Source organism: Hippopotamus amphibius, chromosome 4 (assembly GCF_030028045.1).
Source record: "Hippopotamus amphibius kiboko isolate mHipAmp2 chromosome 4, mHipAmp2.hap2, whole genome shotgun sequence".
NCBI classification, from domain to species: Eukaryota; Metazoa; Chordata; class Mammalia; order Artiodactyla; family Hippopotamidae; genus Hippopotamus; species Hippopotamus amphibius.
In genome coordinates, this window is record NC_080189.1 from 183404320 (window position 1) to 183426952 (window position 22633).

General features: G+C 58.3%; 1 protein-coding gene across 1 annotated transcript in view; it reads right to left on the reverse strand.

The window, feature by feature from the left end:
- The window catches only part of BEGAIN (brain enriched guanylate kinase associated), a 45613-nt gene extending 33103 nt beyond the window's left edge, over nt 1–12510 (reverse strand). Inside the window, exon 1 of the mRNA XM_057731919.1 lies at nt 12457–12510. Within this exon, the coding sequence (XP_057587902.1) occupies nt 12457–12498 (42 nt within the window). The 5' untranslated portion in view covers nt 12499–12510. The remainder of the gene's footprint in view (nt 1–12456) is intronic.
- Between the last annotated feature and the right edge of the window lie 10123 nt (nt 12511–22633).

The following is a 22633-nucleotide window of genomic DNA, read 5'->3' on the forward strand; positions in this document are numbered from 1 at the left end:
GGTGAAGGGCTGCAGCTGCTCCTGAGCTAGACTTTTGATGTCATCATTCAGGATGGGCACTCTTCTCAGAGGTTTTACATACCTCCTGGCCTTCTTGTATTCATTCAACAAACATCACTGTGCGCCCTGTTCTAGGGGACTCAGCAGCGAACAAATTAGAGGACCTTCTCTGCTCTCACGGTGTTGATATTCCCACAGTGGGAGGCAGACTACCCAGGGTATCAGCGCAGCCCTGCCCTGAGTTCAGGGAGCATCCGATCACCAGTGGGGAGCAGAGACTGAGTTGGGGGCCTCATGGGCCACCATCAGGACTTTGGCTTCTATCGTGAGTGGGTCGGAAGCCCCCACGGAGCTGAGCAGAGGGCTGCTCCTGAGGCTGCGGTGTGGAGGCCGCACTGAGGGGTGAGTGCAGGGCCTGTGGAGTCCAGCCGGGGGCACCTACACAAATTCAGGTGAGTGGGGACCAGGGAGGAGGTGGGAGAGGTGCTCAGATGCCCTGACAGACTGGCGGTGGGTGTGGAAGAAAGAATCGCCAAAGTTGAGATCATGGGTTTTGGCCTGAGCAGCTAGAAGTGGGGGTGGGGAGAAGATCAGTGTTCAGGTCCAGACATCCCAGCGGGGACATCGACAAGAGGGTGGGGACATGGGTCTGGAGTTCAGAGGAGGGTCCAGGAGATGTGAACCTCCACGTGGTCAGCATGGAGACAGCTCTTACGCTCTGACACTGGATGAGGTCACCAAGGGAGTGAGCGCACACGCGGAAGAGGAGGGTTCAGGGAGGGGGCGGGGCCCGTCCAGGTGAGGGGGCGGGGGCAGGTGGGGAGGTAGGAGGGGAATGCTGGTGTCACAGATTGTGTCATGGGTGAGAAGCCGGCCTCGGGTCCCTCAGCATCTGCTGCAGGGCTCGATGTGCTGGGCACACAGCGGGCCATCCCCTGATACCTTAGTCGGGACACCAAGGTGAGCACGCACGGACAGGAGACGGCGGAGCGCCGGCCCAAGATCACTCAGCAAGTTGGGGACTTGCACCCAATCTGTTGTGGCTTGGGGCTGCCTCCAGATGGGGCCAAGACGGTCCTTCCCTTGGGGACTCTGGAGGACCTCTCTGCGGACTGAGAGGTGCCCCGTCCCATCCCCTGGTCGAGCCCCATGCTTCTCTGCGTGGCCCAGGGAAGGGCCTCGGGTTCCCAGCCGCGCGCCGTTGCAGATGGGCTAGGCCCGCGGCTGCAAACTGGCCTCCTGAGCTAAATCTGGCCCGTCAGCATGTTGTATTTGGCCTGCGAGAGGATTTTAATTTTTTTTTTTAAACATTTGAGCCAACATTTAAAAATTGGGAGAGTTTACATGTTAAAATCCATATTTTTGGCTCCTACTGAAATTTTGGAAGATCTGGCAACTCCGGCCCACGTTCCCACGTGGCAACAGTTGCGGAACAGGGAAGCGGCTGCCCCCTCCCGAGGCACCTTGGGGGTCCCCCCGCTGTGGAGAGGTGCCATCACACCTTCAGCTGGCCCTACAGAGGGGGAGCCTGCGGCCCCGCGGGCGGAGGGCTTCCTCAAGGCCTCACGGTGGGAAAGCCGCTTGGGCAGGATCCGAACACATCTTTGTGGAGTCCTAGGCCTGGCACCTGGGGTCTTGTCACAATGCCACTAGGGGTGCTTCAGAGCCCCCTGCCCGCCTCTCCCTCCTTGACCCCAGCCTGTGCTTCCTGCTCTCTTCCGCCCCTTGTGTTCTCAGGAAAGTGTAGTATGAATGAGCCTTGATGCCAGGCCTGTGACAGGGACAGCTAGAGGTCCCAGAGAACTTCTGCAGTGGCTTCTTGTCTGCTGGACAATGAAGGGTCAGACCAGAGTCCCCCACGACCACTCAGCCAGACAGGGCAGAGGCAGGACTAGAGTCCACCCCCCCTTCCCCCAGCCCCCCTGGCTTACAGCTTCCTCCCTGAAGTGGTTAATGTGATTAACGGTGCGACTCCAGGCCCTGTCCTCGAGCAAGGGCTTTCAGACTGATGCCTGCAAGCCAGGGGTCTGCCCTGCTTCCCGGAAGCTCCACCTTCACCCTGGGACCTCTTCCGGGGACACAAGCCTGTCTGGGCCAGCTACAGGGGCGCTCACATCATCTTCGTGGGGACCATCGTCCCAGGGATAGGATTCCTGACGTGTGCCAGGCACCTTCAAGCATCACCTCCAATTCCCCGCCACACACAGGAAGACACTGGGGGGATGTAGCTTGCCTGGGTTCACTGAGCCAGGGCACAGCCCAGCCAGGCCGCTGCCGGGCTCTGCTCGCTGAGCCTCAGTTTCTGGTCTGTGAAATGGGCCTGATCCTAGCATCTCTCTCACAGGCCTGTTTGGAGTATTTGATGCGAGGCTGGAGCCGACCACCTGTGATGCTGGGCTGGGGTGGGCTGGGGAGGGCTGGGCTGGGGGGCCTGATGCTCACCTCCTGCTTCAAGAAGCCAACACCAGTTCCTTAGGAAGGACACGCTGGTTGGGCCCCAGGACAGAGCCCTGCCCCCCAGCACCTGCTGTGGGGCCCAGGCAAGTCCCCAAGGCCCTGTGCTGCCTGGGAGCCCTGGGAGGCATGTGCGAGGAGACTCGAGACAGAATCTTCCAGAGGCCTGGGCATCATGGGGCTCCCCCGGGACCTGGTGGTCCCCAGAGTGAGGTCTGCATGGTGTGTGGAGCCCAGAGTGGAGGACAGGGTGGGGGGTGGGGGAGTCCTGGATCACCAGGCTCCTGTGGAGGAGGCCGGGCACACGATGCTTACTGGGTGCCTGCTGGATGCTTTCCCCGTGACGAGGCAGAAGAGAACTCAGGACCATTACTCTCTTTCCACGGCCGGGGAAACCGAGGCCCAGAGTGGGTGGGTGACCTGCCCAGGTCCTTGAGCTGAGTCTACCCTGAGTTAAGAACTCCCCTGCTGTGCTCGGCTCAGCTGGCCCAGCAGACCCCAGCGGAAGGGCTGGTGGGCTTCAGGTACTCAGAACTCCCCACCAGCCACACTGCTCCCCAGCTCTCCCTGGAGAAAGAGGCAGGTCAGGTCATTGGAGGCAAGTGACGCGGAGGAGCAGAGGTGCAGAGGGGGAGGTTAAGACGGACTGTGTCCGACCCCGGCTCCTCCCGTGACCTCCCCTCGCCTGTTTCCTCCCGGGATGCGGGGAGCGCGAGGATGACACGGACCGCTGGGGGTGCACTGCGACAGAGTCAGCACAACTCCGCGAAGCGCTCAGCAAGCAGTGGCTCTCCCACTGCCTAGGATTTTGTTTTTAAAACAACCCCTCCCCGCAGGGTGGCCATTCTGGGAGGGACCTGGGTGAGATCTCCACCACCCTGGCCCCACGGCCCCACCTCGGTCCTGTGCTCAGACTAGTCGGGAGGGGACAATGTCCTCAACAGCCTATAAGGACCGGCTCAGGCCCCAGGGGACACGGATGGTTTGGGAGACGAAGGTCAGTGCCGAGGTGGGGGTGCTGCCATCCTGACACCCTGCACAACCCGATTCCCCCAGGACAGCCGAGCAGGTCCCGCCAAACCTTTCTGCCCATCCCTCTGAGGCCAGAGTGCGTGTGTGTGGAGGGAATGCTGATGTGCTATTTAGATACAAAGACCTCAGTCCCAGTCCAGACTCCCCAGGAGGCCCCCAGGCAACTCAGAACCTCAGTTTTCAACTCCATAAAATGGGCAGCTATGAAGGACATGGACCACCTGTCTGCCTGACAGGACTGTGACATCCTACCTCACGTGGATGTGTCTGAGGTTCAAAAACTCAAAGGAATCATCATGTAAAATCCCGTTGGTAAAACACCAAGGTCTCTGCCACTGGGGATGTGATATTATTCTGGCTATCACTGTTGTTTACGTATGCGTATTCCAGAAATAGCCTGCCTGCCCCGAAGCCAGAAATTTCACCCTAGAGCTTCATTCTTTGGGCGCTTAAGGTCTTTCCCGTTACAGTGATTATGAAAGGGGGTGAGGAGGGAACTCGGGGCGGGGGGGGGGTCAGCCAGAACCTGTGGGGAAATGGCCCACGAAGGGAGAAGGGAAGGGGCCTCAGCCGACCTCTGTCTCGCTGCCCATGGGAGGATGGGGAGGGGCTGCGACTCACCTGGCTTGGAGGCCTCCGGGGGGAGGCAGCTGGGCCTCCACGCTTGCCACTGCCCACGCGAGGCCCACTGGTCTCCGCGGCCCGGCCCGGTCCCCCTCTGCTTGCAGCCTCTGGGGCCGCCTCCGAGGACAGCTGGGGGCTCAGGGCCAGGGTCTTCTCTGGGGCTGCAGCTCCTGCGAGGGGCTCGTGGGCCAGGCCTGGGTCTTGCTCACCCAGGGAGGGCTCCAGGCTGCGGCCTCTGGGCCCCCGGAAGGCCTCCAGGGTCCCAGGGTCCAGCACCCGCACAGCGACCTCATCCAGGAATCTGGAGAAGGGCAGCCTGGCCTCCCGTCGGCGGCCCAGCCAGGTGAGGGGGCTGGCGGCAGCCCTGCTGCCAGGGCCTGGGGCCTCCGGGGTGCACAGCAGGCCAGGTGATGCCTCTGTCTCCTCCTGGTCAGGCTGCACCGCCCAGCTGGGGTGAGATGGCGGGGCCTTGGGGTTCCGACCTGAGGTGGGGCGCTGTTTGCTGCTTCGAGGGTCCTCTCTACAGGCCTCCGTCCCGCGGGCTTCGGCCCTGGGCTCCACGAGGGAGCCGTGGCCATCCTGCCTGGGGCTGCTGGGGTCAGGGCCCCGTGCCTGGGAGCCGGCCCCTGAGAGCATCCTCCTTAGTCAGTCCAAGGTCAAGCCTCTCCAAGTACCTCACTGACCCCCACTTCTCTCCTCCCACGTGGCTGGGACCCCTCCGCCCTCTGGGGGTGGGGCAGGGCAGGGCCACCCGGCCCTCACTGGCCAGCGTGATCAGCAGAATGCCCGCCCCTATCGATCCAGAGAGCACGTGGCGGGGGGGCCTCCCACCCCCTAAATTGATTTTCACTAAATGGGAGCTGGGCTTCAGGGCTTAGAAAGTGCTGGAGAAGGGAAGGTCATGTCCTGGGCTCTGTGCCTGCCTGGGGAGGCAGCCTGCACTGAATGAGCACCTGCTGTGTGCTGGGGGGATGGCGCGGAGCCCTGGGCTGGGCCTCACACACTCCGCTCACCACATCTCCTCATCTCTGCCAGGTGTGGGCTTGGGTGCAGGGACGTGGACGAACACAGGGCCTGAAGGAGGGGAAATCAGAACTGCATCCATCTGGCAGGATGGGAGGGTGTGGTGGAGACTGCCGGCTGCCCACCGTCCTCCCACTCTTCCTCAGTGAAGAACCCTCCTTTTATTCTGGGAGGCAAGATAATCAGCTAAAAGACTGCATTTCCTAGGCTCCTTTGCAGCCAGGGGTAGCCAATGAGATATAAACAGAAATTACTGGGTGCGACCGCTCCGTAAAAGGGATCAGAAAGCTTGCCTGTGCCCTTTTAGCTCCCACTCCCAAACCCTCTTGCTTCTTATCCAGAACGTGCAAGTGATGGTTGGAGCTATTGCAGCTATTTCGCACCGTGAAGAAAACTTGAGGCAGAAGCCATATATAAAGACTAGAGGAGCAGAAAGACAAAACAACCTGGGTTCCTGATGACCACTGATTCATCACACCAGCCCTGGACCACCTGCCTCTGGCACTTCTTTGACTTGAGAGAAATAACCCCCTGTCACATCTAAGCCATGGTTATTTCCAGTCTCTGTGACTAGCAGCTGTGTGCAATTCCTCACTGACACACAGGGGATAAGTTTAGGAACCATGGTTGATAACGCTATGAGGCAAGAGCCTTTGGCACGTGGGGGCCCAGCGTGTAGTTAGATGGGAAATGGGGTGGGGAGGTTACCCCAGAGGAGGGCCAGAGCCAGGCCCGGGCACTTGATCTTTTGCATGAAGGGAGACACACTGATACCTGGCATCTCAGGGAGCCAGAGGTCCAGGTAGGACTCCTTCCTGGGACACAGCTGCATGAGTCAAAGGAAGGCTCGGCAGGGGGTGGCCCTTGACCATGATCCCCAGCCCTGGCTTCTGGTGCTGCCTGGAGGATGGCCTGGGCTCTCTTTGGCACTGCCTGCTCGTGGGTGAGTACCTGGGGCCTCGGCAGTGCCGAGATGCCTGACACGACGTTCTGGGGACCCCTTCTTCTCTGAGCTCAGCTGGACAACTCTCTGGATGCCTCTCAGCACCTGCGACTGAGTGTCTGAAAAGCTTCATGAGCTCAGCTGCCCAAGACAGGGATGGAAGCTGCCTGGACCCTCTCTCTCCCTCTTCCCGCTTCCCCCACCGTACCGCTAACCACCAGGCCCTGACTATTCAGACTCTCTCAGACCTGGCCACCCCCCTCCATCCTTACCACCACTTTGCTGGTCCCAGGTGCCACCACTTCTCATCTGGACACCTACAATCACCCCACCCTGGGGCCCCTGACCTCAGCTTGGTCCATCCCACAAACAAGCCAATGTGAACTTTTAAAATCACAGACCACATAACCAGACAATGTCACACATTCACATGCCCTGCAAGGCCCCCACGGCCCAGTGTCTTCTCTACTTTCCCCGACAGCCCACCCCAGGAACTTCCATCTAGTTCCTGAACGTGCCAAGCTCTCTCTGGTCTCAGGACCTTTGCACTTGCTGTTCCCTCTGCCAGGAGCACTCTCCCTCTCTCTCCCTTCCCCTCTTCTCATCATCTAATTCCTATCCAACTTTCAGGGCCCCAGTTCAACAGCCTGTCCCCTTCCATCCCCTAGATCAGATCAGGTACCCCTGCAGCAGCCTCTTATAACCCTTGCTCTTCTCATAACATGACCCTTAACTGTAATTGACGTGTTTGCAATTATTTGTTTTTTATCTGTGTCCCCCTGGAATGTAAGTTCCACTCCACCCCAGCTCTCCGTACAGGGCCAGGCACATAGGAGGTGCTCAACAAGTAGTTCTTGAATACATGAAAAAGTGAAGGTACCCCAGGTTCAGACTATGCTTTCACCAGCACCCCCAGCCTGGTGTGCACCTCCTCTGGGCTGGGCAGTGGACAAGAGAACATGGGGAGTCAGGGGTCTCGGGCTCTTGGGAAGGCCACAGTGTCCCCAGCCACTCCTGTAGTCCCCAGAAGGTCATCCCTTTATGCTTGGACAGCCCCTCCCCAGCAGCAGTCATCCAGCCCTGCTCCATTACTAGTGGGAATAAAACTTGGAGGCTGGCAGATCCAAGGTCAAATCTACCTCCAACACCCCAACTGACCTTGGGCAAGTCACGTCCCCTCCTCATCGCCAGATGGGGACAGAGCAGTACCTAGCCCTGGGCACTGATGTAGTGAGAGTGTAGAGAGCGTGCTTCAGTGTGGAGCCTGGCATCTCGTGGGACCTCAGGACCCATCGGCCTGGGGCTCTACTTGGCCATTCCCCTGCTATGTGCAGTGGCAGGAATGTTCTGGGGGCCCTGGCCAGCTGGTCCTCTGAGCCTCTCCCAGAGTTGCCGGCTGCATCAGACAAGTTCCTGTTGTCATAACAACCCACTGGCTCTCAGCCGCCTGGGCCCGAGGCCCCGGAGGATGCTGTCGGCCGCTGCGGCTCACAGCCTGGGCCTGCTCACCTCTCAGCAGCCTGGGCTGCCTCTCCTGAACGGGCTTCCGGCTCCCTCCGCGGCTGCTCCTGCCTCTTGACTCACCTGCTCCAGCCCCCTTCCTGAGCCCCTACTGTGTGCCAAGCTCCACATCATCGCCCAGATCCTCACCCGGTCCTGTGAGGTGGGACAGCCGTGAACTCTGTCTGATGCTTAAAGGAGCAGTCTCTCCTGGGGGCCAAGTGACTTGTCTGAGGTCATGTGGCTTGGACCTGGCCGACCCAGGATGGGACCCCCAGAGGGCAGACACTCACGCCCTGTTTCTCTCCGGGACCCCCTCAGCCCCTCTTCCACCACCCAGCCCCACCCTGCTCCCCAGGATGGGAAGCTGGGATCTGGGAGCTCCAAGGGAGGAGGGACCAGCTGCGGGTTGCCTCCTGGGGCTGGAACAGGAAGACCTGGCCACAGGGCGCTGGTGGGATCCTGCGGCAGGGGGTGAGGATGGGGTGGGGGGTGGGGATGGGGAGTGCAGACTGAGATTCACTGAGAGCTCCAAACATCACCTCACTCACTCTCACGGCAATCCCCCAAGCTGGGACGTGCCACCCATCTCATGGAGGAGGACACGGGCTCCGAGGGCAGACTGGTAAACAGCCGTGGCCTGCCACACGCCAGCGACGGTAGCCAACACCCACAGGAGTGCAGTCACCTTCCAAGCCTCCCTCCTGCCAGTGCAGAAGTTTCTATTACCATCCCCCTCTTCTGTAGAAGAGGACATTCTGAGTCTGAGGATTCTCACAGTTTTCACCACCCTGCCTCTGCTTCTGGTTATTTCTGTGCTAACCTGAAAACCCTGGAGGGTGGCCACAGGCCCCAGCATCAGGCTCTGATATCTGAATTCAGCCCCAGTATTTCTGGCTTAGAAGGGGCGTGCACTTGAGCCATCCAGACCTTCCAGGAAGTCTCCCAGGACAAGGAGCTCCCTGCAGGAGTCCCCGCTGGTCACCTGTCTTTACAGGAGGCTACACTCTGGCTTCATCATTCCCTGAGCCTGTCTTCCAGCTCAACTGGAGAGGTCTCATGGCCCCCTGCCCTCTCCCCAGCCCTGCAGCCTCCCTGCTGTGGGATCACAGAATGGAAGGGACTGGGGGTTACGTAAGAAAGATGCTCCACCCATCCAACCCTGTAACCTTTCCTCTGCTAGCATGTACCCACACAGGCATCAGCGCACTCTTCCGTGCCTGTACCTGCCATCCACCACCCATTTGTCCACATACCCAGCCTTGTCAATTGTATCTTGTATCCACTCATCCATCTGTCCATCCAAGGATACATCCCACCCGTTGACGTGTCCATTTGTGCACTGATCCACCTTTCCACGCCCGTATCCATGCATTCACTAACATACCCTCAAGCACTTATCTATCCACTCTTCCTGTATCCATCCATCCACCCATCTGTTCTTACATCCATCATCTTTTGGACATTATTCAAGTCTCCAGCCAGCCACCCTGGCATCCATGCCTTGACTGTACCCATTTAGCATCCATTCATTTTCTCATGCCTGTATCCATCCATCCTCTGATGTACTCCTGTATCCATCCAGCCCCTTATCCCTTCATCCGTTGACATCTGTCCATCCATTTTAGGTCCTTCCATCCATTCATTTATCAGTCTTGTCACATGCATGAGAAATCCATCCTTTCACCTATCAATCCACCCGTATATCTATCCACTGATATCTTCTATCCACCCAGTCCCGTGTCCTAATCAATTCTTCCATCCATCCACTCGTCCAGCCCTATCCTGGCACTTAGATCCATCAGTCTCTCCTCCTATGCATCTCTCCCTCTAGTGTTCTATCTCTCCATCCACTGATCTGCCCTGCGACACGCCTCCCACCTATGATCCCCCCACTGGCCTCTGCAGTCCATCTCACATTGCTTCTCCACCTGGATGCGCTGGAATCCCAGTACCCACCACCTGCAGCACGACTGGAGCTTTTGGTGTCTGTCTTTCCCAGGCAGGCCCATCTCCATCTCTGGCTTGGTTCAAGGCTGCTCATTGAACAAATGACTGCAGTTCCCTGGCCTGGCTCAGAGCTAGGCACTAGCTGATGCCCACCCTGAGAAGCCCCCAGGGCCTGCAGTGGTAGCCTCCAGATGAACGGCCTGTTGGGGCTGGAGCCACAGCTGGGTCCCCTTCCTGACTTGGGTGGGGGGGCAGTGAAGGCCCCCGTCACCCTCCTAACACCTGCCACACTAGTGAAGGTTCATGTCTCCTGGAAGACTATGAGATCTTGAAGGGGAGGTCTATATCAGATTCACCTAAGTGGCCCCAGTGAACAGGGCAGAGTGGGGTACCTGGAGAGAGGATGCTACGGGGATGGAGAATTCACTCACTCATTCATTCATGCCTGTAATACTGAATCAACAGAGACAGCTCTGGTCAGCTCTCCCGCCACCGAGCACCATCAAGGGCCTGCTCTTGGGCCACAGAAGCCACGCCTCTGACGGAGAGAGGTGTTGTGCCTCTGACACTGAGCCCCAGAGAGGGCAAGGCCTTGCTCAAGGTCACACAGCAGAGGAGGAACTGGAACCCAAGACTCCGGTCTCCCATCCAGGCCTCTCCTCCAGGCTAGTGACCTGCTCTGGGGCAGGAGGGGGAAACAGGAAGGGACCCTGTGGACAATTCTAGGCCAACACAGTGAGCCTGGGGTCATCCCTGGATTTGTTCCCAGGGACTTTTACCTGCTCTGAGGGGAGGAGACACACACACACACATATACACACACAAACTGACCCATGGCCATGCCCTTGACCTCCACACTGCAGCTGGACTGAGCCTCCTCTGATCCTCGCCCCCCCCGGCCCCCCCCCCACCCAGGCCTTGACCCAGGCTGTGCCTCTCACGATCCCCCACTGTCCCCGGTTCAGCTCCTACTCAGCCCCTGGGCTTCATGAGCCTCCTGGGATTTGGGAAATCGTGGAAGGTCTCCAGCCAAGCCCTGGATCCAGGGACTGCTCTCCTCCCCTCTCATTCATTCATTCTTAACCAGCCTTAAGTGCCTACAGGAGTAGGGGTGCTACTTCAAAGTGTTGCCATGGAGATGCTGCCTGAAGCTTATACCAGGCCTGGCACATAGTAGGTGCTCAATAAATGGCAGCTATCAGGGGCCAGACCCTGTGCCCAAGGGTCTTCGATAGCGGATGGGGGCTCCATCACCTTCCACACTGCTCTGACTCACTTCCGCTCCCTGACCCGGAAATGACCCACTCCCCATGCCCCAGCCCAAGTAAAGCCAGACCCACGCCACTGAGGCTCTAGGCAGCCCTTGCCCTGCCCACTAGGCATCCCAGGTGCAAACAGCTCCAGGTTCTGAAGATAAGAGGAACACGGAGCACAGGAATCTATAAATATGAGACGATAGCTCGGGAGGGTCCCTCCGCAGCAGCGAGGCCTCCCCTCACCCGGAGCTGGCGCTCGGCAGCCGGGAAGAAGCTGCATCTGCCCCTGTTCCTGCTTTTCTGTGCCACCCTGATTATAGTGAGAGTCGGGAAAATGAAGGGTTTTCGGGGACGCTGCCAGGGCCTGGGCTGCTGCCTCCCCGCCCTGTGCGTCACAGATGCCAGGCAGAGCCACCTTCGTCGGCCACTTGCCCTAGCCAGCAGTGCCACACCGGGCCTGGCCGGGGCGGCACACCACAGTGTATAAGGGGCTTCCTTCCACGGTCCTCGCTGGCCCTGGGAGTGGAAAGGGGTCTGTTGCAGGCTGTGGGCACGTGAGCTGGGGCCCAGTGAAGGGCAAGGACCTGTCCCCGGCCCCCAGAGATCGAGGGCACTGGGGCCTTCATAGGAGCCAGGCCCATGGAGACCCTGTCCTGCTGGCCGGGGGCCCCAAGGCCTTGACCCCTGGTCAGCTTTCAGTCTGCACAGCCCAGGTCTGTGGCTGACCTTGGCCATCCAGGACTCCACCTTTGTAGGCATAGCTCATGCAGTCACCCCCGCTCACTCCTGGGTGCCTACTCTGCTCCAATCTTGCTGGTCCAGGAGACTCCAGGATGTGGCCCACGCTGCTCCTGCCCCAAAGGAACCACACTGGGGATGGGGTGGGGCCCAGACGAGGAAGGAAACACCTCTAAACCAGGCAGGAAGCGGAAACGCTAGGGCAGCAATTCCCATCCAACAGTGCTGGGGTTCAGGGAGGCTGGAAGCTTCAGTGGAGCGGCCCTGGCGAGCCCTCCCCTCCCTGAGCCTCAGCTGCCTCGCTCCTAACTGAGGAGAATGGGAGCACCTGCCCTGCGGGTGCTGGATGAGACCGCGGGGGTCTGGGGCCGGCGCAAGCCCACGCGCTGCAAACGCTCAATGAACCAGCCCCTGGTCCAGCCTCCTTCCGGCTGCTCGACCTCTCCCGGGCGGGCGCGCGGCCTCGGCGAGCCCTGACCCGGGGCAGGAGGGGGCCTGCCTGCGCCCCGGCCACCCGCCCGGGACAGCGGCGGCTCCCCGGTCCCCAGGCCCCGCCCTGCCCCCCTCCGCCGTCCCAGCCTCCCTCCCGCCGCAGGGCCGCACGTGCTGCGGGGCGAGGACCCGGCGCCGGCGACCCGGGTGCTCAGGTCGGCCGCGCGGGGGGGCAGGGCAGCGCGCGGAGGCCGAGTCCCCGCCCCGCCCCGCCCCGCCCCGCGAGTGCCCCCCGCGGCCGGCGCACCCCGCCCGGCGGGGCCCGGGCGCCCCGGCACTGGAGGGGGCGCCGCGGGCGGGGAGACGAGGCTGGGCCATCGCCCCCCTCGCCGGGGGGGCACGCGGGCCGCCTCGGGCGCCGTGCGGAGACCGCCCTGCCGCGTGGGTGGCGCGCGCCCCGCCTCCGCGCCCGCGCCCGCGCCCTCCCGGCTCGCAGGTACTCACCGCCCGGCGGAGCCGGCCCGGCCGCCGGCCGCCCGTCCACATGGCCCCAGGGCAGCCGCGCCGCTCGCCGCCGCCGCCGCCGCGCTCCGGTGCCGCCGCCGCCACCGCCCCCGGCCCGCGCCCTCCCCAGCGAGGCCGAGCGCGCCCCGGAGCCGGCGCGGCCGGGGCTCCCCCACCCCGCCCGGCTTCCCGCAGGGAGCGCCCGCCCCCCGCCCCCAGCCCGGCTCCCCGCCAGCCCCGGCCCCGCGCAGCCGCGGCTGATTCAGCGGCTCCCCCCCGCGGCGCCCAGGCGGGGCGCGCTCGGTGGGCCCGGGGCCGGACCGGGGGCGCGGGGCGCCACGTGCGCGCGGGAGCCGGGGCGGGGATGGCGGCGGGGCAGGGAATGAATGAACCCGCGCCAGCATGAATGGCGGAGCGCCTGAATGAATGAGTGCGGTGCGTGCGGGAGGAACGAATGAATGAGGAATGAATGCGCGAGGCGAGCGCTGAGGAGCAGTGAATGGCCCTTGAAGCAGGGAGCCCTCACTACTGATCTGTCTAACCCACTCACACATTCAGTCATTCCATGCCTCAACATTTATTGAACACCTACCGTGTACCAGCCGTGCTCTAGGCCCTGGGGTACCGGCCCTCCGGGGCGAAGGGTGTGAGCCCCCAACTTACCGCTTTCCCTTGCCCTGCCCCACTTCCCAGTCGGTGGCTCCCTCCATCACCGCGGGGGTCTGCCTCGGTTTCCCTCTCTGCCTGACCCAGCACACCTGCGCCAAGGTAGCCAGGTAATGGGGGAGGGGCATCCCCGCCCCCCCCCCCAGCAATCAGGAAGGGAAGGTGGCCTCTGGATGGGTCAGTGTTGCTCCGGGAACCTTCAGCTGGAGCCCCCCCATCCCTGCCCCCCAGCAGAGCCCAAGGCTGGCCCCTTTGTGGCCCTGAGGAAGGGTGCAAGGTGGACCTCAGCCTTTCCTCCGTGAGGCACCCGACAACGGGATCCTGACGGTCCAAGGCAGGCTGGGGCCTCCTCAAGAACCAGCCTCAGTTCTGAGGGCATCAGGGCTCCCTGGGGGCAGATGGACAAGTCTGCCAGCCCACCCAGCCCAGCAGCGGCCAGCATTTGAACCCTGGGAAAAAACAAAAGGGGGCCGGAAAGGATCCTGGCTGGTGGGAAGAGAGGTCACAAAGCACATGCACTTGACTCCTGGCCTCCCTCAGGACCTATGGGGTTGTTGTTCACCGTGTTTATATAATTCCCAAGCACATGGCAGATTACAAGATGCTGCCAATGAATACTTTATATATTTTTTGGCTTTTTTTTTTATCGTGGTAAAATATATATAACACAAAATTTACCATTTTGAAGTGTACAGTTCGGTGGCATTAAGTACATTCACCTTGTTGTGCAACCGTCACCACCATCCATCTATATTTTATATGTTGTGTACTTTGCAGTTTCTATTCACTCATTTAATTAGGGGAGTAGGTTGCTACATTCAGGCATAGGACAGTGCTGTGAAAAGGCATTGATAGCAAGGGAAGTGAGAAAAACAATATAAAGAGCCAGGAAAAAAGAGCCAGCAGCTGACTGGAGCCATTCAGTGCTGAGGCAAAGTCCTCTCTCCTCCCCCTCAGGCCCTGGGGACACTGTTGAGTAGCAAATGGAGAAAGGGAGGTGCAGGGAGGTTTCCAAGTTCCAGGGGTGGCACGAGCATCAGAAGACACCCTTCTGCCTCCAGGTGGACACACAGGGCCTATGATCAGGACAAAATGAGAGGTGGCTGCTGAGGGTGTGGGCTCTTTAAATCCCTCCTATAGGGCTATTTTAGGCTCACCTGGGCCCTGGGTTCCCCATCATGAGTCAGGGCGAGCTCTGTGACCTCCACTCCTGCCCTTTCGGGTTCTGACACCGGTCAGGCCACACATAGGGGTGGAGGCAGTCCTGACCCCCCACCTGCCAGCCCTCATGTCCCTACCCTCCCGGGTCCCAGGGAGACAACAGGAATGGTGGAATGTGGATGGAGTGTACGTGTAGGGCTCTGCCCACATTTCCTGCCCAGACACTGGTCCTGCTCAGAGGGTGCCAGAACATTCGCCACCAGCCCTGGCTCTGCTGCTGCCAACGCTGCAGATGGCTGGGGAGGCGGGGGAGGGGCAGGGGTGGGGGCGGGGGAGGGGCAGGGGTGGGGGCGGGGGTGCCCACGCCCGGCTCAGGCAGTGCGCACACTTGAGCTTGGGGCCTGCTTGGGAAGGCCCAGGAGAGCTCTTCCCCCACACTGCACACCTAATCCCCACCAAGCAAGCCCTCTCTTCTCCCCTCCCCCAGCTCACTGATGGGAGGGGAGAATGCCAGCACTGGCTGAGGGTGGGGGGGGGAGGGGGATCTCATTTGACCGCCATGTGGCCTTGTGAGGGAGATGGCCCTAGCCCTCTTTGGCAGATGGGAAAACTGAGGCTCAGACAGGCAAAGTCTCTTGCCTAAGGCCACTCAGCAAATAGGGACTAAGCCGGGATTTAGTACCCTGGTCATTCTGGTCAGATGTTCACCCCATTCAAATCTCACCTTAGGACCCACTTCTAGGTGTCTCTGAGGAGAAGGTCCAGATAATGCAACCGGAAGATCCTTGCAAGATGGGCTGGTCTGGAAAGGCCTCTGCAGCCAGTGCAGCTGGAGCCTGGAGCATCAGTGGCATCCAGGCAGACTTCCTGGAGGAGACGGGGTTTCAGCTGAAGGTGGGAAGAAGAGGTAAAAGTGGTGGGGCTTGGAGACCATGACCTGGTCCTGGGTAGGTCCCTTGTCCCCCGGCCTCCTGCCCTCATTTGGGCATCTGTTGACCACCCTGGTCACAATCCCCGCCCTCTCTCTCTCAATCCCATTCCCTGGTTTGATTTTCTTCCTGGCTCTTGCTACTCTCTGCCATTACTGATTTACTTGTTTCTGTGCGTTTATTTGATCTTCCCAGCTGGAGTCTCTGCTTTGAGATGAGGGGAGGGAGGTTGGGGAGGAGAATGAACAAATGAGTGGAGGACTGATGGAGGGAGGGAGGGAGAGTTGAAGGAGGCTTCTGGTTGTGGTAGCCGAGTGGATGAGGGAGGACAGCAGGTTAGGGGTTGTTGAAAGTAAGGTTCCTGTAGACACCCAGGTGTAGGAGTCCAGACCACACCCCCCCCCCCCCCCCCCACAACGCTTGGGCCCCAGAGTCAGCCAGTCTGGCCTGATCCGAGCCTTGTGTTTCCTGCCGCCTCTCACACGCTAGGATGGAGAAGGTTCTTGGAATGTGAGCTGGGGACCTTGGAGCAGCTGAGAGGTTTGTTCACTCCACGCCCTACAGATACTGTGACTTAACCTCCAGGCTGCCCTGCAGGAGCAGGTGGAGCTGCCTTCCGCAGGCCAACCCTCCGCGTCACGGCCGCCCCATCATGTTGCCCCCACCGTCCCTCCCTTGTTGCCCCTGGAAACACTTTCTTAAAAGGAGTCAGGGAATTTCCTGGCAGTGCAGTGGTTAGGACTCTGCACTTCCACTGCAGGGGCCATGGGTTCCATCGGTCACTGGAGAACAAAGATCCTGCATGCCACTCCGTAAGGCCAAAAAAAAAGTCAGGGATTCAGCGTCTGCTTCCGCGGGTAACCAAAGACTTCTGGGCAACCAAAGAACAAGATGGTCCCCACGTCACTCAGAAAAATAGGGGCGTCAACACCATGTAGTAAAGGCTCCAAGCAGAGTTCTGCTGTCCCCCTCCTGCAGTGGTCCTGGTCCTGCCTCACAGGGCTGCATCCAGCCCACCGGTCCCAGGCCCCAGCTTCCGGCCCAGCGCTCCCTCTGGGTTGCCCTGTGCCTCGCCCTCGCGGCTGTGTCCCTGTCCTGGACCATCTCTGTGGGAAGTGGCAGCAGCCTCTCTAGGACTCTGCCCTGTGCTGGGCTGTTCTACCAGCTGGGGGTGGGCTTGGGCGCTGTGACTCGGGCTCCAAGACTGTAAGGAGGGGAAACCATTTCTACCAAATATTTATCAGAACAAAACATGCACGTATACTTACTTATCGCTCATAAATAGACAAGCCAGATCAGGCAGAGAAAAGAAATGAGGCCAGCCCTGCTGGAAGGAGCGGCTCCTGGGCACCAGAGGACTTAGATCATTTCCTCCCACCTGGGACAGTTCTGGTCCGCGCCTTGTTTCCCCTTCCTCTGGACCACCTGTAGTCCCTAGGGAAGGGCAGTGTCCAGATTCCTGCTGGGAAGGGCCCCAGGACTTGCAAGGGAGCCTCTCTCCGGGACCTCCATCCTCAGGCCTGGGCCTGGCGAGGAACACAGGGCAGGGGATGGCTCACTGGGGTGAAACTGCCACCAAGTGTGCAAATCTGGTGCAGCCAGATTCTCCTGCTGACAGTGGGCAGGTGTTAAATAAGGTCACACCTGGGAACCCAGGCATCTTCTGCAGCCCACCTGCTTGGTCCTGATCCAAGCCTTGGTTCCTGGGGGGGTGGGTTCCTGCGCTCCTGCCAGGCCCAGGGCCCTTCCCCAGCTGGCCTCAGCTCCAGCCCCATTGTCAGTGTCCACCCCTTCCTGTTTCTGGGCTTTTGCACCTGGTGTCCTCCCACCCTGGGATGCCTTTCCGTGGAGTGTTCCCCTGGAAAACTCCTCATTTCAGCTCCCAAAGTTGCCTCCTCTCAGAAGGAGGTGCAACCCCAATAGGTGTATGTGGCGTCCAAACAGTGGCAGCCTGGGGGTCACCAAGCAGGTCATAGGAGGAGGACCCTGCAGGGGCCTGGGTCCTGGGGCAAGGAAATGGAGGCCAGCCCTCTAAGAGGTTTAGGAGGCGGTAACAGACCAAGAAGCAGAGCCTGAGGTCAGGGATGGCCACAAGCCAAGCTGGTTGGAAGCTAAGCGCCAGCTCCTAGTGTGCTTGTCTGGCACTGTGCTGAATGGCATGGCTGATGGTGGGGGGGGGGGTGGCAAGGCAGTGCTGGGTTGGTATGCTGGTCCAACAGAGTGGAAGCCGAGGACGCCTGGAGCTGGCCGGGTCCCCACACCCACTGTTCCCAGCCCAGAGACTCCCATCTCCCTCCAGGGAGCCCCCACAGCTTCCCAATTGCCCCCCCCCCCGAAACCTACCTTACGTCTATTCTGGGCCCTGGACAGTGTCCCCAATACCTTTCTCACCCTGTCCCTCTATTGTTCAAGAACCTGCAATGGCTCCCCACTGCCTGACACGTCCCATCTGGCACTCAAGGCCTTCCATGGGCTTCCCCGAGTGTCCGCTGTGACTTAAACTCTTGACAGATGCAGAGGCTCTTCTGCTCCCTCCTGTGCCTTCCAGACTGCCCTCTGCCCCCTTCAACCCCCAGGAGTGTTCACTTAGCTTCTTTTCCTCTTGTCCCAGCTCAGGAGACAACACTCCAATAAAATACCGGCTCATGGGCTTCAGAGCCCCTGGGATGGTGAGGGTGGGGCCAGGGTGTGGGGCAGGGTCCTCAGAGTGCCACCTCCGTCCAGACTCCGCTTTCCTGGCCCCCAGGACACACTGTTTCACCGCTTCATTCTGCAGTGGCTCTAAACTCTCTTCTCCAACCAGATGGTGGCCACTCGTCAGTGTGCCCACGGCCCTTCTCTGTGGCTCCCCACCCAGGACAGTGCCAGTCAACGCACAGTCACCTGTAAGTTCCCCGGATGTCCAAACGGCCACTGGTTAGGCCTCTGGCCTGGGCACCAGGAGACGGCGGTTCTGTTCCTGTCTGCCTGGATTCCCACACAAGACATTCTCCTCTCTGATCTATTTCCTTATCTGGAGAATGGGAACCAAGCCTGTGGGCTCAGGGACCAGAGGAGTTTGCAGCCGTGGTCCGCGGGTCAAAGACCCGGGACCCCCCGACGCTGGGGCGCACCCCTCCGCACCAGGCGCAGAGCCCCGCAGACGGCGAGGTGGGCACGCAGGCCGGGGGCCGCTGGAATGTGCGCAGGCTGCCCTTGGTGAAACTGGGCGGCAGAGGCGGACGCCAATTTTCCCCACTCCACTGAGCAGGAAAATTATTTCTTCTGATTCCTCTGTGTTCCAGCCGGTTCCGTGCCTGCAGGAGATCTAGAGGCTGGTCGGAACAGTGGCTGCAGTGAGCCTCAAAGTCACGTAGCGGCAGGGACACCTGCTCAGGCCGAGATTGGAGGCCCAGCCAGCCTGCCCAGAGCGGCCGGAACTCTTCCGTGCACTTGAGCATCTCCAGTTCCTCTTTCTCTGGGCTCTGCACCGGCAGCCCCCGTCCCCACCAGGGCGGTGGATTCATTCTGGGCTTCGGACATCAACAGCTAGGGGCCCAAAAGAAAAGCACACGAGGACGCCGCAGGCGTCCTCTGCAGTTTATTGCGGATTCTATGGCAGCCCTGCCAGGAAGAGAGTCTCAGCACCACCTTAGACGGGAAGCTGAGGCGCGGAGGATTAAGTGAAGGTGCTCAGCGGACGTGAAGAGGCTGGGATTTGTGTGCCACAACATCCGAGCCCTTCCCGTCGCAGCTGGTGGCGTAGCTGGTCCACAGTTGGGGCCCACCGAGCGGAGGGAGGCTGCGGAGGTAAAGCGATGGAGGCGGTCCCTGTACCGGAGGGGCCGGGCCTGAGAGCTCACGTCCAGGTGGTCAGACTCAAGGAGGACACGACCGAAGCCTCCCATCTGAGGGCGCCGGGCAGGGGTGCGGCCACAGCTGAGGTCCAGGAGCCCAGGGTGCTCCTCTGGGGCCAGTGGAGCCAAGTACCCGGGCAGGCTGGACACGGCTAGGGTGACTGACCCAACTGGCTCAGGATGAAGCAGGTTCCTGGGACATGGGGCTTTAGGTTCTAGAATGTGGCAGTCCTGGGCAAACCAGGATCAGTTGGTCACGCTAGGCAGATAAAAAAACTTCTGATGGTTTGAGTCCAAACGTTAGACTGGGAGGTAGTGGGGGCTCCGGGGCCAGAAGGAATCAAGTGGAGAGGGGAGGGGTTCACCTACGGAAGCGTTTCATGCTGGGGGGGAGGTCAGGTCCGCCTGTTCCAAGGTTCCGCCAGGAGCTGAGTGCAGTCCTGAGGGACTTGGAGGCTTTTACTGGTGGAGCTGCCCGACCAGGACCCAGTCTTGGTACCCACTCCTTCTCAGGGCAGCCTCCCCCAGACGCGGGGTCCGGCCTCTGGGGCATCTGGATATCCACCGCCTCATAGCTAGCATCTCTCTGGCCAAGCGAGCACCCGCAGGGGGCAGAGGGAGCTCAGGCCCTGAAGTCAGCCAGGGCTTCGTTCAGATCTCAGCTTGGCCTCACCCTGACTCTGGGAGGGGCCATTTGCAGCTTGAGCCTTTGTTTCTGCATCTGGAAGATGGCATACTGACCCCTTCTCTGCAAAGATGCTGTGAAGATGGCAGATTTGAAATGAGGTCCGTGGAGGCCCTGGCACGGACCCTGGCACACCCGGGTGGGGGGGCTCCATGGGAGTGGAGCTTCTCCTGGGCATTGGGTGGGGAGCAAGGGGCTTGGAAACAAATGGAACAAGTTCCAATTGCTGGGCAGGAGGACAAGGGCTGGATAGGGGCCCCCAGACTCGGGTCAGCCCCGGGGACCCTGTCCGCAGTCCCCAGGGGGTGTTAACCCTGAGACGGCACATGTGGCCAGTGTCTCCCACCCACGTGGCTCCCTCCCTCCCTCCTTCCCGTAGAGAACCTTGCTCTGGGGGCGGAGGTCCAGGCCCAGCTGAAGGACTGCATTTTCCAGGTGTCCTCACAGCCAGAACGGCCAGGTGAGTTGTGCGGGGAATTGTGTGGAAGAAGCTGTTAAAAGGGGTGTTTTTGTGGCTGTTTTCTTACAGCTTCACTGAGGCACATTTGACTTACAATAATCTGCTCACATTTAAACGGCACAATTTGGTAAGTTTCGACACATATGTCAGGAAGCCATCACAATCGAGATAGCAAACATTTCCATCAACTGCAAACATTGCCTCTTGCCTCTCTGCAAGCCGTCCATCACCTCACCTCTGTCCCCAGGCAACCCCTGATCTGCTTTCTACCATTATAGATTAGCTTGCACTTTCCAGAGTTTTATATAAGTGGAATCCTACAGTATGTATTCTCTCTCCTTTTTTTCACTTTTTATTTTTGGCCGGGGGAGTGCCGGCTCTTTCCACTCAGCGTAATGAATCTCAAAAGATTCATCCATGCTGTGGGGTGTATCAGTAGTTCACTCCTTTTTATTGTTGAGTCCTATTCCACTGTATGAATATGCTATCCTTTGTTTATCCATTTCCCTATTAATGGACATTTGGGTTTTTCCACTCTGTGGCTGTGATAAGCAAAGCTGCTATGAACATTTGGGTCCAAGTTTGTATGTGGACATATTGCTTTAATTTCTCTTGGGCAAATACCTCAGAGTGGAATGGCTTGATCATATGGTAGGTGTATCTTTTTTTTTTCTCTTTCAGGATAAGGATAACTTTATTGACAGAACCATTTGGCAACACAGTGGGCATTTTCGGAAGATTGGGACCCTCTGCCCTTCACAGGGTCCAAGCCTAAGGTGGCAGACTTGCTGGGGTGCTGACATCACAGTTTGCGCTCTGGACTAGGTGCCCAGTTCAATGTAAATATGGTACATTTCACCTGCTTCCTACTTTACGACAGGGCCATTCATATGGTGGGCGTATCTTGAACTTAAGAAACAGCCCAACTCTTTTCAAAGTGGCTGCACCGTATCACACCCCCAGCAGCCCAGGGCGAAGGATCCAGACTCCACATCCCTGCCAACGTTGGGTATGGCAGTCTTTTAACTTGTAGCCATTTGTAATGGGTGTGTGCTGATAGCTCACTGTACTTTCAATTCTCGTTTTGCAAATGACTGATGATGTTAAGAATCAACTTTCATAGGGAGATCAACTCGATGATGGGTGATACCTTAGAGGGCCAGGATAGGGAGGGTGGGAGGGAGTCGCGGGAGGGAGGGGACATGGGAATATATGTATACATACAGCTGATTCACTTTGGTGTGCCTCAAAAACTGGCGCAAGAATGTAAAGCAATTATATTCCAAGAAAGAGCTTTTAAAAAACAGGAATCAACTTTAGTGAAGTGTCTGTTCAAATCATTTGCTTATTTCTCAGTTGGATTGTTTGGGTCACTATTATTCAGTTATAAGTGCTGTCTATATATTGTGGACATGAATTCATTGTCAGAGACCTGTTGCACAAATATTCTTCACCAGGCTTTTACTTGCCTTTTAACTTTCTTTTTTTTTTTGAGTTCCACCTATTATTTTTATTATTTTCAATTGTTATTTTTACTTCCTGACATGTTATTTTTCAATCACTGCAGGGTAAATTTCAATTCATCTTCAAGATCTAATCCATACTAACCTTTTAACTTTCTTAAAGCTTTCTTTGGAAGAGTAAAGTTTTTAAATTTGATACAGTTCACATTAATCAATTTTTAAAAATAATTTGTATTTATTGTGTTAGGAACTATTTCCCAGCCCACTCTTTGTTGCTAGTGTGTAGAAACACAATTGACCTTGTATCTGGCAATATTGCTAATCTCACACATTAGTCCCAGCAGCTTTTTTGGTGACTTCCTTAGAAATTTTTGCATAGGTGACCATGCCATCTGCGTGTAAAGGATAGTTTTACGTCTTTCTTTACAATCAGTATGATTCTTGTTTTGTTTTGTTTTCTTGCCTTATTGCACTAGCTAGGACCTCCATTATAGTGTTGGATACAAATGGTAAGAGTGGACACGCTTACCTTGTTCTCTGTACTGGGGGCAAGCATTGAATTCTTTACTATTAAGTGTAACTTAGTATTAAGCCATTAGGTTTTTCTTAGATGCCTTTATTAGGTTAAGGAAGTCCCTTTCTGGGACCTCCCTAGTTAAGACTCCATACTTCCACGGCAGAGGACACGGGTTTGATCCTTGGTCAGGAAACTAGGATCCTGCATGCCACATGGTGTGGAAAAAAAAAATTCCTTTCTGTTCCTAGTTTATTTATCATTTACATTATTTATCATTCTTTATTAGGAATGAGAGTTGAAATCTGTCAAAAAATTTTTTGTCTGTTGAGATGATCATGTGCTCAATCACAATGATTCATTTTCAGATGTTAAACCAATCTCATAGTGCTGGGATAAACCTTACTTTGACATGATGTCATTCTTTTTACACTTTGTTGAATTCCACTTGCAAATATTTTGT